This window comes from Pteropus medius, unplaced genomic scaffold (genome assembly GCF_902729225.1).
Source record: "Pteropus medius unplaced genomic scaffold, Ma_sr-lr_union100, whole genome shotgun sequence".
NCBI classification, from domain to species: Eukaryota; Metazoa; Chordata; class Mammalia; order Chiroptera; family Pteropodidae; genus Pteropus; species Pteropus medius.
Genome location: NW_024344433.1, coordinates 917,819 through 936,464, shown reverse-complemented (window position 1 = coordinate 936,464; position 18,646 = coordinate 917,819). Strand labels below are relative to the sequence as shown.

General features: G+C 37.5%; 1 protein-coding gene across 1 annotated transcript in view; it reads left to right on the top strand.

Annotated features, from left to right (window-relative positions):
- The first annotated feature begins 245 nt into the window (after positions 1-245).
- Positions 246-18,646, top strand: part of VWA3B (von Willebrand factor A domain containing 3B) — a 134,488-nt gene continuing 116,087 nt past the window's right edge. Inside the window, 5 exon segments of the mRNA XM_039872637.1 lie at positions 246-468; positions 4,529-4,756; positions 14,842-14,936; positions 16,671-16,921; positions 18,434-18,593. Of these exon segments, the coding sequence (XP_039728571.1) occupies positions 4,561-4,756; positions 14,842-14,936; positions 16,671-16,921; positions 18,434-18,593 (702 nt within the window). The 5' untranslated portion in view covers positions 246-468; positions 4,529-4,560.

The following is an 18,646-nucleotide window of genomic DNA, read 5'->3' as shown; positions in this document are numbered from 1 at the left end:
ACATCTACAGTGTGTGCCGCATACGCCCATAGCCTCTACCAGAGCTCGTCTGTGTATTCGTCTGTTATGTTTGCCAGCGCAGGGGACAGTGCCTTTCTCCGCATCAGCTGGCGGGGTGCCCTTGCTCCGGGTGCCAGTTGGAGGGACCGCGCCCAGAACCCGCCTCGGGGCCCCGCCCCTGTCCCCGCCCCCTCAGGACGCGCGCTCTGTGGGCGGGACCGGCTGGACGAACCGCACAGCAATTGGTGCTGTCCCAGCAACCGCGGCGCCGCCGTCGTCAACAGGCCGCGCGCCTTGCGCTCGGGTCACACAGAAGTCGAACGGCTGGAATCGCTCGCTCGCGGGGCTTGCTGCTTATCACCTAGCAGGATGCGTCCCTCCCCCGCCCCCTCGGGTCTGACGGCCCGCGGAGGAGGGGAGAGCGGCTGCTGAGCGGGAACCGCCTGGCTTTCACCTGACAGAAGCCTCGTAAGTGCGGGATGCGGTCCCCTCCACGCCAGCACCTCCGAGGTGCTGAGAGAAATCTTGCAATCACACAAGTTCCGAGCTGGATTGCCCCCACTTACAGTTGTGGAAACAGGCTGGGCGAAGCTCCGCGACTTGCCCAGACTCACCAAAGTGTTTGGCGCCAGTGTCAGGGCGGGAAAAGAGTACCCGGCCCTGCTCCCCCAGAGCTCCTCCCACCCCTCACCCTCCATCTCATTCCCTCCCCACCCCGTGCCCCACCCTAACCTCCCGCACCTCCCCTTCCCAGTTCCTGACCCTGTCAGAGGCCGAAGTGGTGAGGTGAGGGCCGCCTGGGCTTCGGAGGCAATGCGAGAACCAGGAGAAATTTATTTGTGAGAAACAATCATAATATGAATAGTCTAGAACCGAAACCCATGTGTTTGGATCAGCCCTTGTGACAGCTTTTTGTCCTGGAAAGGCTGCTGGCTCCTTCGCTTACGTGTATGGTTGTCACGGTCACATTACTAAGATGAGCCCCACTCAGTTTTGCTCGTTACATATGGGAACGGAACTTAGATTTACTTTCCCCTGGTAGAGTTTTCCTCTCATCTTGGGAGCTCTTTTATTATTATTATTTTTCCTTAGCAATGACCTTCCCTTTACAGCACCCCATTTATTCTCAGATTTTCAGTCCATTTCAGTCTCCTTTCCTCTGCCCACATTACTTGAGTAGATGACCACAGTTTAGCCTTGACCCTCAAGGGCAGAAGAACGGAGGGGGCGGGGTTAAGATTTTCTTGGGGAGAGTTACAGCAGGGTACCATGGGACTTCATCCCAGCTTTCTTTCTTTCTGGAACAATTGTAATTCAAAATTCACATAAATCACAAGATATATCCACTTAGCCCACATTTGTTTTTCAGACACTAACAAGGATATAGGAAGTTTTGAGTGTTGACAATAAAGCAGGTAGAAGTATATGACATGTTTAAACTGAATTGATGGACTCAAGTTGTGCATTGTACCTTGACCTCTGGCCACATAGGACCTACTCTCTTAAGCCATGAAGACTTCCATAGTTGCTAACCCCAGGGCAGCCATGGGGCACCTCTTGGTTGCCCAACACGGGCAGATGCCAGCAGCCTAGGCTGGCTGTACATGGAGCCCCATCCTAGTTCCTTTGGTTGGGGCCTTTGCACTGGTGCCAGCTTAATCTTTCCATTTTCCCCCAAAACTCTGCCTGCCTGTCTGTCATCAGACTTTCACTTCCTTTTTTTTTTCTCCTCCCATTTATACTTCCTCTTTCCATTTAGGAAATTTCTTCCTATGTCCCCAAAATTTTGGCCATTAAGATAGTGCTTAGGGCACTGGGGTTTGTTGTTTCTTACTTCCTCAGTTTGTAATAACCTCGGATGAAGAAATCCTAGGTAATAATAGTATTAATAACAACAATATAGTAATATCCAGAAAAAATATGTCTCTGTTTAAAGAGATAACTATTTCCTGATCTTAGCTATATTAAAACTGTAAATCTTTGCCTTGTTGGAAAAATCAGGATTTGGAGTCATCAATTTAATTCAACTCAACACCCATACAGAGTGCCTGCTGTGTACAAGGCAGTGTACTGAGGACATTCATATAATTTGTCCCAGCAGGCATTGAACCTTCTTTCAGTCTAGAGAGGACAAACCTGACGTGTCCAAGGCCACATTGGTGAAGTGTCAGAGCAAAAGCCAGGGCTTTCCCCAGGGGAGGCTGCAGAAGGTTGGTGAAGGGGGTAGGAGAGGCTAAATGAAGGCAGGGTTTGAAATGGGCCTTGAAGGCTAAGATTCCACATAGGATGGCTGGGGACCAGCTTGGAGGTGGTAAAGCAGGTGGGCTGTGTGTAGAAGGGTTGTTTCTCAGGCCACTTGGCAGCATTGCTGTGGCACAGTAGCTTTTATCCCTTCAAGAAGGATGATCCTGTTTCTTGGAGATGCCCTTTTTTTTCCTTCCTTGTTTTCTCTGGATAAGTTCCATTTTTCAGTTACTTTCATTTCCAACAATACAGGAAGTCTCAGCCTAAAAAAGCCCTAAAGGTCAAGATCTAAATCAGAATGACTCATATAGGTTCTCTGATCCTAACGACTTTTTTGTTGTTGTTTTTTAAGTCATGTGCATGCAAAAGGAATTGAGTCATGCGCCTCAGCTGGAGGATTCAGTAGCCTTGCAGCAGCCTGGGAGGTAGGGCGCTTAGGTGGTGGTGCCACCATAGAGTGGGGAGGTCACTTACCTAAAGGAGTGGAATGGACCTATACAGAGTTTTCATTCTAAACTTCCCTCCTCTTGCATGATGCTCTCCAAATACTATTGTAACATTCTCATCAAATTGAGCCCTTGAAGAAAGAAGAAGGATCCTCACCAATAATACGAGTTTGTGTACCTTTGGAATTCAGCGTATACCGACAATGAAAATTCACATAGACCTTAAAATGGAAATTGTTATCTTTAAAAACTTGAAGATGACGAGCCAGGAAGCTCTGTCTTCGGTGAGGACTTAGGAGCCCTAAGGGGGAGCAGTCCTACTGGAATGCAGTCTGTCCGTGGGCTCAGACTATAGGTCAGGCAGGTCAGTTATAACAATTGTAGAGTGGTTAGGAAATGGCTTTGACTCCTGCTTCTGTCACTTACTGGCTGTGGGTCCTGAACAACTTCTTTAAATTCTTGAAGCTTCTGAATCCTCAAATGTAAGTGAAGTGTTAGCAGTGCATAATGGATGTGGTTATGAAGAATTTATGAGACAGTGCATATAAAAAGCTCACCCAGTACCTGGCCAACAAATGGAAGTTGCTGTGGTTGTTTTTATTATAATAAAGGCCACAACATTTTGTGTTCTAGACTCTAGAGTTTGGAATCTCACACCCCTACCTCCTGTGCAATCGTAGGCAAGTTAGCCATACTCAGTCTTGGTTTCCTCATCTGTAAAATGGGAATAATAGTAGCGCTACCTACCTCATAAAGTTATTACAAGGATTAAATATATTACTACACAGAATATATATAGAGTCAAATAAGTATTCGCTAATAATAATACTTCTACTTTTTATAAAACCTCCCTAGCTTGGGTCCAGCTGATTTGTGTGACTGAAATTTCGTGTCATTAACACGAGACTTCCAGGAAATACAGAGTTTTAAAAATGGGAAAAGGGAGTATTTTCATTGTCGAAGAAAAGTTTTATAGTCCAGAGACCACACTCATACGCACTGTACACTCCGGCTGATTTCTGATCTTTTCCCAAGTTGTCAGGCTCTGCCTGAAGCTGTGTGAGCGGGTTAAGCCTGCTTTACAGTTAAGCCAGTCCTTTCCTCCTGTGGACACTAGCTATATTTAGGCAGGTCTAGATAAGTTTAATATGTTGCATATTGCCTTGAGTCTGGTTATTCCCAGAACAGCTGGCTACATGAACCAGAATATTTAAGTCAACATTAAAGTCCCAGAGAAGAAAACATTCGGAAGGTGATGGAGTCCATGTATCCCAGCAGGGCTCTGCGGAAGTCTGGTTCCTACCCTGTGGTGAGCTCTCAGGTGGCCACTCCACCTGCTGAACAGATGTGTTTCCTCTTAGGGTTTTGTCCTCTTTATCCCCTTTGGAAGCAACAGGTAGATGTGATTATAATTGGAATACTGATGTGTAATGAAGGTTCAGGGGCAATCATTTATTTTCCAAAATGGAAGAACTTTGTATATTTCTGATTATAAAAGTAACTCCTGTTTTAGAAATGTTTAAATAATGCAGAAATTTAAGCAGTGTAGAAAAGGCAAAAACCACACATAATCCTACCACTCAGAGAAAACTACTGTATACCTATTGGCAGATATCTTTGTAGATATTTTTCTGTGTGAATGTGGATGTTGAATTTTATGGATACCTTTTAGCAATATCTGTGGCTATATTCTTTGCCAACAAATATACATCTGTATTATAATTTTTAACTGATAGAACTCCATGGCTGTACTATAATTTATGTTAAATCAATCTTCTTGTGATGTTAGATTGTTTCCAGGTTTTCAGGAAGTCTGAGTCTGACAATTGCCCTTACAGGAGGTCCCTTTGACTTAGATCCTGACTCAGAGATGGAGGTATCAGGTTCATCTTCTATCATCTCTGAGCAGCAGCTGCGGAAACAGGAAGGACTAAGAAACACCAAAACTGACATGGCCAAGCAGAGTCTCATCTCGTCCGAGGCATGGCTCCAGCTTCATGGGCTTAAGAGCAACAAATTGACCTTGAAACAGATTTTGTCACAAATTGGATTCCCACACTGCGAAGGTAGAGTACTCACAGAGTGATGCTAGCTGTGAAACCCAACTAGCATGCCGCCTGTTAGCCTCTGAGGAGGCTGTGTCGGTTCTGAAGGTCCCTCAAAAACCATGAGTCTCTGTGCTTATTTTGATCTCATAAGCTTATTGATAAAAAAGTTTGCACTCTCAATATATGTATATTATGTAGATGTACAATTGTCAATCCACATATTAAATATTAGTCATGCTTGATTTTGTTCTTTCTTCTTTGAAAGATGAAATAGGAGATATTTGCATTTATTCCCTGGGATGTGCAACCTTTGGAGATCATCGATTAAAACAAAAGCTCTGTGTAGTTCTAGAGAGAACATGCTGCTTTCCCATGTGGCCTTCCTTCTGCTGCAGTCCAGTGTTTTTTAAATGCGTTGGTTCAAGTGTTGGCTCTCCATTCTCAGGAGTACTGCCCTCCAATGGAGTATGGAAATATGTGAGGATGCGTTCTATTTTGGATGACATATTGACTTGGGTTGCAATATACTATAGGGCCTGGGAGTCAGGGACAGTGAGTATCTTACAACATGTAACTTAGCCCTCCCAGTAGGGATGTCCTGCCCAAACTATCAGTAACACCCCCACCCAAGGAGCATGCTTTCAATCAGGGCAATTTCCATTAGTAGGATTTTTCTCAGTAATTCTGAATTGGCCAATTAATTAATCAATTAGTTAAACAAGTATCTATTGACATCCTTTACTAATGTGTTTTTCAAAATTTTCACCAGTTCTCTTGGCAGCTTTGTTTCATACTGGTGATAAGGATAGTCCAGAGGATATGTTTCTTACAGACTGTTTGGAGGCCCATTCTGATGGCAAGGCCTTGCCCATCACGGCTCAGGCTGTGCCTTCTTATTTTTCCTTCCAAAGGGGCTAGTACAGCTCTGTACCATCAATATATTTTTTGAGTGGGGGTCTGCTAGAGTCAGGGCCTGTGAGATTCCTGTATAAGGAAACAAACTGAAAGCAGTTTTGTCTCATATTTCAAGTAATTATAATTCAGTCATTAATATTTGCAAAAATAGCAATTCTTTATATTTTGGTAAAGGTTTTTCCATCTAAGATCATGAGAATATTACTCTATTTTTTTGTTTTTGTTTTTTTACTGTCCTTGTCAGGTTTTGGCATCAAGATTATGCTGGCCTCATAAATGATTTGGAAGTTATTTCCTCCTCCCCTTCTACGTTGTGATGTCGTTTCATGTAACTGGTACTAGTTCTTCCTTAAATGTTTGATAGAACTCACCAGTGAAACTTATCTGAGCCTGGAATTTGGTTTGTAGGAAAAGTTTAATAAGAAATTTAATTTTAGTAAGAGATGTAGAGCTATTCAGATTTTTGTTTTTTTTTAAATTTTTTTATCATGCTAGTTTCAGAAAGGGGTGTTTTTTCAAGGAGTTTGTCTGCTTTTATCAGTATTTCCTAAGATATTGGCAAAGCATTGTTTATAATATTCCCTTAACATTTTTAATACCTGTAAAATCTCTAGCGATGTCCCCTCTTTTATTCCTGATACTGATAAGTTGTGTTTCTCTCACTTTTTCTTGATAAGTTTTATTAGGGGTATATCATAACTCTTTTTAAAGAACCAAATTTTGGGTTTGTTGATTTTTTTCTATTTTTTGTTTTGATTTAATAGATCTGCTTTTATCTTTATTTTTTACTTCCTTCCACTTAGAGTTTAATTTGTATTTCTTTTCCTAGCTTTTAAAATTGAAACTTAGATAATTGATTTTAAGGTTTTTTTTATCTCTTCTAATGTAGTCATTTAAAATTATAAGTATTCCTCCAAGCTTTGCTTTAGCTGAATCCCACAAATCTGGATAGGTAGTATTTTCATTATAATTGAGTTCAGAATATTTTCTTTTCCTCTTGTGACTTTTTTCTTTGATTCCTTTTTTAAAAGAAATGTGTTGTTTAATTTCCAAATATTTTAGAACTTTTAAAGATACCTTGTTTTTGTTGGATTTGTAATTTAATTCTATTGAAGTTAGAGAATGTATGATTTTAGTCTTTTGAAATTTACTGAGATTTGTTTTATAGTCCAGCACATATCTTGGCAAACATTTCAAAGACACTTGAAAAGAATGTGTATTATGCAGTGTTTAAGTAATGATTTATAAATATTAATGAGGCCAAGATAGTATGATAGAGATATTCTATATTTTTAGTGATTTTTTTTGTCTAGTGGATTTGTCCATTTCACCCTTTAGTTCTGTCAGTTTTGTTCATGTAGTTGAAACTCTAAATGCATACACATTTAGAATTGTTATGTCCTGGTGAATTGACAAATGTTAATATTTTGAAATGTCCATCTTTATTTCAGATGGTAGTCTTTGTTTGGACATTTACTTTGTCCTATAGTAGTATAACCACTGCAGCTTTCTTATGCTCAATTTTTGCATGGAAGGTATGTTTATGGTCTTTTACTTTCGATTTGTCTGTAGTCTCTATGTTTAAAGAGTGTCTCTTTAACCCTGTCTCCTAATCTCTGTCTTGTAATTGTAGTGTTTGGTTCTCTACATTTAATGTAATAATTGATAGTGTTAGATTTAGGCCTATCATTTTACTTTTTGTTTTCTACTTGCCCTATCCTTTCTTTTACCCTCTGTTTCTCCTTTCCTGCTTTCTTTTGGGTGAACTGAATATTTTTTAGTATTTCATTTAACTCCATTTTTATTTTTCCATTTAATTTTCAATAGGCTTAAGTATACCTTTTTGCATTATATTTTCAGTGGTTGCTCTAGTGATTATATCCTTAACTTGTCACAGTCTGCTAAACACAACCTTCATTCTACTTCTTGTAAAATGTAAGAACTTTATAGCTCTACCTACCCTGCACTCCTCTCCTTGGTGTCATTGTTTTAATATATTTTATTTCTACATACATTACAAATCTCACAATCCAGTGTTATAATTTTTGCTTTAAAAAGTCATTAGCCTTGTAAAGAAACTAAATGAAAAAATAGCATTTTAAAATCCACATATTTACTCTTTATAATATTTTTCCTTCCTGTAAGATTTGAGGTTCTATCTGGTGTTTTTTCCTGAAGAATTTCTTTTGAGCATTTCTATTAGTGCAGGTCTGCTGGTGACAGATTTTCTCAGTTTTTATCTGATATTATCTTTATTTCACCTTCTCTTTTTTAGTTGGTTGATTGATTGATTCATACTTTTTATTCTGAAAAAATGATAAATTCACAGAAAGTTGCAAAGATAGTATAGACAGATCCCGTGGCCCTTTGACTCATTTTCCCCAAAGGTTACCTCTTATAAAATTATAGTGTGATATCAAATCCAGGAATTTTGACATTGATACACTGTGTAATTTTATCACTTGTGTAAATTTTTGGAATTACCACTACAATCAAGATATATAAATATTTATCACCATGAAGATCTCCCTGTGCCACCTTTTATAGTCATTCTGACCCCTGCCTCCCAACAGCCTTAACTCCTGTGCGCCATCAGTCTGTTTTCCATCTCTACAGTTTTCTCAATCAGAGAGTGTTTATATAAATGCTGTCATATCATATGTGAGCTTTTGACATTGGCATTTTTTCACTTGGTATTATTTCTTTGAAGTTCATCGAAGTTGTTGCATGTATCTATAGTTTGTTTTTTTTTTATTGCAGAATAGTATTCCATGTTATGGATGTACTACAGTTTAACCATTCACCCTTTAAGAGACATTTGAGTAGTTTCCAGTTTCAGGCTATTGCAAATAAAGCTGTTGCGAACAATTGTTTACAGGTTTTTGTGTGAACATAAGTTTTCATTTCTAAATGCCCAGGAATGCAATTGCTAGGCTAACGGTATGTTAAGTATATGTTTAATGTTTTATTTTGTTTTGTTAAGAAACTTGCAACTGTTTTCCAGAGTGGCTGAACTACTCACATCATTAATCTATGAGAGAGAGTTTTTTCATATCACATCACCATTTGGTTTGTCACCATTTAAAAATTTTAGCTGTTCCAATAGTTGTGTAGTGATATTTCGTTGTTTTAATCTGTATTTCCTAAAGTGTAGTTTTGTTGAACATTTTTTCATGTACTTATTTGCCATATATTATTTTGGTGAGTTCATGTTTCTTCATGTTTTTTCATCATTTTCTAATTAGATAGTTTTTTTAATGTAGAGTTTTGAGAATTCATTATATAGTCTAGAAATGAATTATTTGTTACATATGTGATTTGCAGATATATTCTCCTACTCTGTAGCTTGCCTTTTTATCCTCTTGTTTCTCAGAACAAAAATGTGTTTTTAATTTTGACAAGGTCTAATTTATTGATTTTTTTCATGTATGGATCTTGCTAGATCTCAAAGATTTTCTCTTATTTTTTTTTCCTAAAAGTTTTATAGTTTTGCATCTTATATTTAGCCTGTGATAGATTTGAGACGTTTCTATATAAGTTCATTTTTTTGACTATGGATATTTAATTGCTTCAGCAACTTTTGTTTAAAAGACTGTTCTTCTTTTGAATTGCTTTTGCATTTTTGTTAACAGTTAGTTGGTTGTACTTGTGTGGGGCTATTTGTGGGTTCTCTATTTTGTTCTATGCATCTATGTGTCTGTCTCTCCACTAATACCATGCAGTCTTAATCACTATAACTATAAAAAATATCTTGAAATTGAGTAGACTGATTCTTCCTACTTTATTCTTTTTCAAAATTGTTTTAGTTACTCTAGTTCCTTTGCCTTTCCATATAAATTTTAGAATAACCATGTGTGTGTCTATAAAAATTTTGCTGGGATTTTGAAAAGAATTGATTAAACTTATATTTCAATTTAAGAAGAATTGACATCTTTACTATGTTGAGGCTCCCAGTCCATGAATATGGAATATCTTTCTATTCATTTATGTCTTTGATTTCCTTCAGCTGTCTTATAATTTTCAACATTCAAGTCTTGCACATGTTTTGTTAGATTTGCACTAAATATTTCATCTTCTGAGCAATTATAAATGACATTTTGCTTTCCACATGTTCATTGCTTGTTTATAGAAATATGGTTGATTTTTTTTAATGTTGAGCTATTCTGTGACCTTACTGAACTCATTAGTTCTAGATTTGTTTGTTTATTTGTTTGTTGTTATTGATTCCTTGAGATTTCTAGGTAGACTGTGATGTCATTTACAAATAGGGAAAGTTTTCATTCTTCCTTTCTGACTACGTGACTTGTATTCTTTCTCTTGCCTTGTGTTGTCCAGAACTTCCAGTACCATGTTGAATAGCAGTGGTGAGAATGGGCATCCTTACTTCATTTCAGATCTTAGGGGAAAGCTTTCAGTCTTTCACTATTAGCTATGATGTTAGCTGTAGGTTTTTTGTGGATTAAAAAAAAATCAAGTTGAAGAAGCTTCCCTATATGCTTAGTTTTATGAGTGTTTTTACCATGAATGAGTCTTGAATTTTGTTAAATGCTTTTTCTGTGTCAATTGAAAGGATCATGTGATTTTTCTTCCCTAGCCTGTTAATTTGGTTGATTATACTGATTGGATTTTGAATATCAAACTAGCCTTGTATCTTGTAATAAACACTACTTGGTTGTGTTGTGTAGTTTTTTATGTTGCTGAATTCTATTTGCTAGGATTATGTTAGGGTTGTTTTTTATTTTTTATTTTTGCATCTGTATTCATGAAGGATATTTGTAGTTTTTTCTTTTTATACGGCCTTTTCTCTGATTTTGGTTTAAGGGTAATACTGGCTTCATAGAATAAGCTGCGAAGTATTCCCTTGTCTTCTCTTTTATGGAAAATACTGTGTAGAATGTTAATTCTTCCTTAATGTTTTGTAGAATTCTCCAGAGAACCTATCTAAGCCTGGGGATTTTTTTTTTATCGAGAAGTTTTTAATTACAAATTCATTTCCTTAATAAATATAGGACTATTTAAATTATCTATTTCATATTGAGTTATGGTAGTTTGTATTTTGAGGAACTGATTCATTTCATCTAAGATGTCTAATTTACGTGTGCAGAGTTGTTTGTAGTATTACATTATTCTTTTGATGTTTGCAGGGTCCTTAGTGATATTCCCTGTTTCATTCCTGATATCAGTAATTCATGTCTTCTCTCTTTTTATCTTTGTCAGTCTTGCTAGGGGTTTGTCAACTTTATTGATCTTATTCAAATACCAGCTTTTTGTTTAATTGATTTTCTCTATTTTTTTTTGTGTTCAATTTCATTGATTTATGCTTTGATCTTTATTACTTATTTTTTTCTGCTTGCGTTGAACTTGTTTTACTCTTCTGTTTCTAGTTTCTTAAGGTGGGAGCTTATATTGTTGATTTAAGACTTTTTGTATCTTTTATGTGATCATTTAATGTTATAAATTTTCCTCTTGGCATTGCTTGAGCTGTGCGCCTCAATTTTTTATATGCTATATTATGATTTTTATTCAGTTTAAAGTATTTTTTATTTCTGTTGAGACTTCTTTCACCCATGGATTTTTTGAAAGCATGGTATTTAGTTTCCAAGAGTTTGGAGATTTTCATATCTTTTTGTTATTAGTTTCTAATTTATTTCTATTGTGGACAGACAACATACTCTGGTTTTAGTTATTTTAAAGTTTTTGTGGTTTGTTTTATAGCCAGGGATATGGTTTGTCTTGGTATATATTCTGTGAGTACTTGAAAAGAGTATGTATTCTTTTGTTGTTGTGTAGAGTTTTCTATAAATGTCAATTAGATCCTGGTTTTTACTGGTGTTGTTGAGTATCCTTGCTGATTTCCTGTTTAGTTATTCTATCAATTGTTGAGTAATATGGAAATCTCCAACTGTTACCATGGATTTGTCTCTTTCTGCTTTGAGTTTCATCGGTGTTTGCTTCACATCTTTTACAACTCTGTTGTTTGGTGCATACACATTTAGGATTGCTATGTCTTCCTGGTGAATTGACACTTTGATAATTATATAATGTTCTGCTCTGTCCCTAGTAATATTCTTTTGCTCTGTAGTTAACTTTTATGATATTAATATAATCAATCTTGGTTTCTTTTTATTAATACTCATATGATTTACCTTTTATTTTAACATATATATCATTATATTTGAAGGAATCTTCTTATAGATACCCTATTGTTGGGTCATTATTTAAATCCTCTTTGGCAGTCCCTTTTAATTGTTGATTTAATCGTTGTATTTAGACCACTTACATTGCATGTAATTATTGATGTATTAGGCCTTGTCTGCCATTTTATTTTGTTTTCTGTTTTTTTCTTCTTGGTTTTCCACTCATTTTTTTTCCTATCTTTCCTTTTGGGTTACTTAAACATTTTTTAGACTTCTGTGTTTACTTATCTACTCTACTTTTTAGTATATCTGTTTATACAGCTTTTTTAGTGGTTGTGCTAGGTATTACATTATAAATACATAACTTACTAAAGTCTATTGGTGTCAGCATTTTACCATTTTGAGTGAAGAGTGGAAACTATTTCCCTGTATGCACTTTTACCCTCCCCATTTATAATATAATTTATTATTTTTTTCATATTTGAAGAATAACATTAGACTGTGCTATAATTTTTGATTCAACCATCAAACATAATTTAGAAAACTCAAGAAGAGAAAGTGTATTGTATTTACCCATATTTATGTTTACTATGTTCTTTCCTGTTGTTTCAAGTTCTTTCTTTTATTATTTTCTTTCTGTTTATAGAACTTCCTTTATTCTGTAGCTCTGTTGGCAACAATTTTTTTTAAGTTCCTTTGTCTGACAATAACTTTATTTCTCCTTCATTCCTGAAGAATAACATTAATATATTTAAGATTTGGAGTTGACATTTCTTTTCTTTTGGCACTTAAAAAACATTGTGCCACTTCCTCCTGACCACCATAATTTCTGATGAGAAAAATCATTGCCATTATTATTGATTACCTATCACTAACATGTAACAATTTTTACCTTGATATATCTTTATTCAATTCATTACATCTTTGTATACTTTCATATCATGTCTTTTTTAATCTCCTATAAGAACTTGTATAATTTATATCTGTTGATATTTACTATATTGGAAATTAAAACTAAAAACTTTAAAAAAAATTTATTAATTTAAGAGTAACAAATTCATTATATGTTAACATAACATTTTTAAGAAAAATAAGTGTATTTTCTAAAAAACTTTAGTAAAAGTGGCATTGTTTTAAATTTTTGCAAATCTAATGTCTGTGTCAATAGAAAACACTTAGATTCTCATCTCTACCTTTTAAAATAACAGCTTTATTGAGCAGCGATTCACAAACTGTGTCATTCCTCATTTAACGTGTACAATTCAACAATTTTTAGTGTATTCATAGATATGGTCATCTGTTACCACAGTCACCTTTAGAACATTTTCATCACCTCAAAAAGAAACCCCGTACTCCTTGGCTATCCAGCCCACCTCCTCAACTACCAGCCCAAAGCAATCTACTCTGTCTCTATAGATTTGCTTATTCTGGAAATATTGATATAAATGGAATCATATGACCTGCGGTCTTTCATGACGGGCTACTTTCACTTAACATAATGTTTTTAAGGCTCGTCCATGTTGTAGCATATACCAGTACTTTATTCCTTTTTATGACCAAATAATATAAGGAGATGAATTGTATGAATATACCAGTTTGTTTATTAATATATGAGTTGATGAATGGAGAGCTGATTCTTATTCTAGCAGGCAGTTAATTTGGTTGGACTCAAACTCCAAACTCTTATGCTAAATAAATGCAAATCCCACCAATTTCCTCCTTTCAAGGATTAATGCCATTCCAGTTTCTGTCTATTTTTGATTACTCTCTAATGCCTTCAAGTAGCTATTTTTATATTTTGCCCAGAGTTTATAATTTTTTCTGTGTGAAGTTAGCCAATAAAATCTACTCCACCGTTAATGGATACAGACCTCACAATGCCTCACATTTAAATTAGTGATGCAGTTTATAGAGTCTTCCGTAGGCTCATCTCCTTCAATCCTAAAAACAAAACAAAACAAAACCCTCTTCTGACTCTAAATAAGTGTCAGGTAAAGAGAGTGCTGCTGGTGTTCTGAAATTGCTCTACCAAAGTCTTATAAGAAGTTGAACTCTTGGAATGGATATTTTAGAGTTTGAGAGGTTTATTGAGTGAGGTTATTGCTGATGGAATTCAAGTATCCATTCTTTACTTTTATTATGAACATTGTAAGTTTTATCACCCCTGGTGATTTGGGACCAAGCCTGCCCAGAGGCTATAAAATTCAGCCTTGCCCTTTCTGCCTTTCAAAGTAGGCTTTTATCCTGTCCCCTTAGAAAGTCAGAGGAATGAGCATACTGTATTCAAGAGTACCACCATTCTCTCCCCCACCTTGGGACTCAATAACACCAGCAACACTGAAACATCACAATAGGAGCAGTTCTCTGAAGCCTCCCTGTGAAGCTTGGCTTCATTGCCTATCCTGCCAATTCAGAGTTAGTCCTTGAGAACTTTCTGTAGCCTTCTGTTAGTTCCACGAAGGCATAGAAATATATTTTAGGCAGCATCATAGTCCCGTCCTGGAGTGCTGTGCTTAGCACTTGGGGTGCCCAATAAGTGTTTGTGAGACGGCTATTGAACAGCTGAGTATATAATCTGAGAAGAAATGTTGTGGTTTTGACATTCTGTGTGGGTATTCCGAAGCTATTACCTGCTTGCTTCATTTCACTCATCTATTCATGCACCCCAACTTGAGAGAATAATAGATAATATCTAAGTTTAATTTTTAAAATTGTGAAAACTAAGTCCAAGCCTTAATAAAAGTTTTTGGGGATTAAACAGTTTCTATGTTGTCTTATTGACCTCTGCCTTAATCATTCTGGGTAAAAGAACCAGGAAACTAAAAAACAGACCCTGTTTTTCTTCTCCATTCATTCATATGTTAAAGGATTATGTGTGTCATAAACAGTTGCATTTATCATAGCACCTAGAAACACCTCATTATGGAGAAGCATCACAGATTGCAGCTGTCACTGGGGATAATATTTGGTGTCAGAGAAAAGCATTTTGAAATAAAAATAAGAAGCATTGATAATGCACCATTTTGATTGCTCTTCTTTGTAAAAATGCAGATTATGTGATTTCTCTGGGGAGACTCGTGGCTTCCCGGTATGCCGAGGGCCTGTTTCCACGGGTCTACAGAGCAGAAGATGGTACAGCATATAATGTAAGTAGGACTTCCCTCGAGGGACAGACTCTGTGACACGCTGCTGAGGTCTGGGAGTGGCCCACGCTGAGAGGCTCACATGAGCCAAGGCCCTGAAAGTCCCTGCTCAAGAGCTGGGGAGGGAAGCACTTGGCCTGTTAGAGGTAAGTGCAGGAAGCTCTTGACCAGAGCTGAGAACCTCTGCATATCAACACCTTGCTTTGCCTTTAAAATAAAGAAAAAAGGCATTATGACAGAGATTAGCTAAAAGGCAAGAGCTAGTTGCTATTACCTGCCAGAGGCACTAGGAGTAGAGGCTGCTTTTGCAGGAAGGAGTGACAGAGAGCAAGTGGAGCCTCTTGCTGGACTCCATTCCCAGCAACAACACATGGTTCAGTTCGTGTGCCCACATTGTGGCCGGCCCTGCACATACCTGGTACATCACAGGGAGCTTGCGAAGACATACAGCCCATCATGGCATTTCACAGTGTATGTACACATGCACCTCCTGGACTGTTATTTCTTCATATTTAAAAAAAATTACTCTTTAGACAGCCTGATCCTAAGCAATAATATCCACGGACTCTTGAGTTTGGTGTGCTAAGTATGTTTGTTATCTGATCCACATGGAAATCAATACAGAACTATAGAAAACGTCTGTTCCATCTAACTCCACAGCCCCTGTGACTCGGCCCCATCCTGGTTTCTGCATTGTGGTAGGGATTTGTAGTAAGTCCTGTGAGCACTGGTGAGACAGGAATTCTGCCTTAAGGAGCCATAGAAAGCAGATGCTAGAGTTCAAGGAATAAGCTTGAGAGACAAGGGATGGAGAAGGAAAGGAGTTTAAGGCAGAGGGGCCAGCACATGCCAAGGCATGAAAATGTAGAATTTCACGGCATGTTCAGAAAACACATTTTCTTTAACAATTTAGGTATTTTGGGGGTGTTCTGAAGATTGTTAAAAAAAAGTACTAGATCTTTTAAAATTTGATTCTTCACAGAATAGGGTACAATTTTTATTATTCCTTTTTTATATCTCCTACTTCCCTACACCCTGAAAGGCCTTGCACAATTGTGTCTGATTTGTGAGTGATGGTTTATTTGTGTATACAAGAAATCACCCCCAAGTCTCTGTCTCCTTTCAGGGACCACCCCTATTGGTGTCGGTGGCAGCTGTGGATGATTGAGTGATCCAGGTACAGGGAAGCTTGGCCTGAGAGACAGAGGACACAGGACAAAGGTCATGAACAGGAGGCTGAGTCACTAGGGTGGCATTCTTAGAGGAAGCCAGGCAGATGTGCTGGCATGTTTAGAAGCATTTTCAGAATATTTTTGGCATGTCGTACTTAGGAAAACTTTAATGAGAACTATTTTTTTCAATCAGCTTTTGTTGATCTCTCTTTTCTCCCCAATTTCTTAAAAGTTCCCCTGGACATTTTCTAATAAAGATAGAACATGATCAAGAAACACATTTCTTCTTTAAAGAGTGCTGTGTTTTAATAGAACACACAATCATCTTTTCTCTTATGGAGAATCAGCGAAGGGTTTTCAGTTTAAAGACTGGGACACTTCTTGCTGGGTTATGTGGGGTTTGGAGGATCATCTACAAAACTACCGTTAACCTGCAGTTCTTGATGGTAGAGGCCTTGATTCAGTGGGCCCTGTTGTTCCTGGCTGCACTGTGGTCCAAGTGACTTACTTTGGTGTGCATTTATTTATTTATTCATTTATTTATTTAACTTTTATTTTCATTAAGTTGACAGCCAAATCAGAACTGATCTATCAGTTTGTGGAACATTTAACACAAGCTGTGGAGAGCTATAAGCAGCGGATGGACTGGCTCACCAGCGAAAGCCGGCAGATTTTTGGTGTCATCTTGGAACAGCACATCACCATAGTGCTAGATTTGGGCGGCATGCAGGAGGAGGAGCTCCGTCTGTGCCAGGACGCCCTAGTAATGGTCTTCCGGGAGCAGGTGGCTCACATAGCCAAGTTCAATATCATACGGTGAGCTCCTATAGGAAGGAGTTATTTTAGTGAAACTACAAAGGAACTTCCATTTACTGGAATTAAGTAGCATAACTAACATAGTTAACTCTATGGTGGGACGTGGGGGCAGTGTTATCTTGTAATTTCCCAGAATATAGGACTCCAGCAGAAACCCACAATGAATAAATCTTAGAAAACTTTTATCTGCTTTGCACATGGCATCCTAGTTTTCCAGTGAGGAGATATTTAGAAACATACTTTTTTCAATTCATGGTAAGGTCAAATATAAGAAGATAAATTATATTGAATATATAATTAAGGCCATAAAAATCCCTTCACTCATTTGAGATTGTAGCTTGGATAATGAATTCAAACTTGTCACAAATATCACTGTTTTTCACACTGAGCTTACAACTCAAGTAGACCTCCCCACAAGTTGACCCCCTTAATCAGAACAGCAGGTGGCTGGCTTTATAGAATTTCCCATATTTCAGAGTTTTTACAATCAATCATTTACGGATGCTTGGATTTGAGAGGATTTGGACTCCAGGCCAACTTCTTATGGGGAACAGTGGCTGTACCTCCCTGACAGGAAACATCTGGATGGGGGCTATCTACCTGACTGACTTTTTTTTTTTAAAATAAAGTATTTTCGGCTAAGTAGATCTCATCTTTGGGAACGCTGCCTAATTGTGTTCTATCTCAGGTTTCTGTTTTTGTCATGAATATATTATTGAAGGAATTAAGTGCTTAAGTCTGCAATGCTTTAGCTTTCTTGGAAATCCATGCTATATCATATATGCCATTCGGCCAGATTCCCTATCTAGAGGTGACATGTGGAGGTAGCCTCTGTCTTTGGAGGTGGGCTATGAGGAACAACTCAGGATGATTCATTTAGTCCATGAGTCATATAATTCTTATAATCCCGAATTCATATGTGACTCATAATTGTTCAGTTATAAACAGAGATAAATTCAAATAGCTGTTCTTGTACTCAAAATGATGAATCAAACTTTTCCAGGATTTAAAAACATATGCTCTGCTGAACTCAGAACAATACTGTTTTTGACCTAAAATGTAACTGATGGGAATCTTTCAGAACAATGAAAACAATGTAATAGAAGAATTAGACAAAATTTTAGAGTAATAAGATTATTGGTGATTTACAAATCTCAATGCTGTGAAGCCTTTTAAATTTACTAGTAATAGAAGAGTTACATATAAACCTACCTGTTTATGATAGTAATGTCCCTCAATAATTTTAATGCACTCATTAATGTTTGAGATTATTTTCCCGCAAACATTGTTTTTCCGTTGTCAGTACAGCTGATAGAAGGTAGTGGTGCTTTGGAAACCCATCTCAAACAGCCTGCCTGTTTTGTTGGTAATTTTCAGAGAGAGGACTGGAAGCTGCTTTTTCTTTCTCTTAGCGCTGGTGACCTTAAGTGGCTTGTTGCTTATAGCTGTGAGACTGAGGGCTGACAGCTATGTTGACCAATGCCTGGTGACAGCCCATGTGATTCCTTTCAGGGCTTCTCAAGAGCCTGTGAAATGGCAGGACAATGCTGCTCCTGTGACGGAACAATCCATAGCTGCGGCCATCAGTTGGATTGAGAATCTGACCTTTGAGCGTGCTCTGAGCCAGGCTAGCCACCTGGATGCTCTGCTGGAAGCTGGGAAAGACAAAACTGTAAGTGTATATCCAGAGCTGGCCGAGGTCCCGAAGGTGGCTTCAAGCTGATT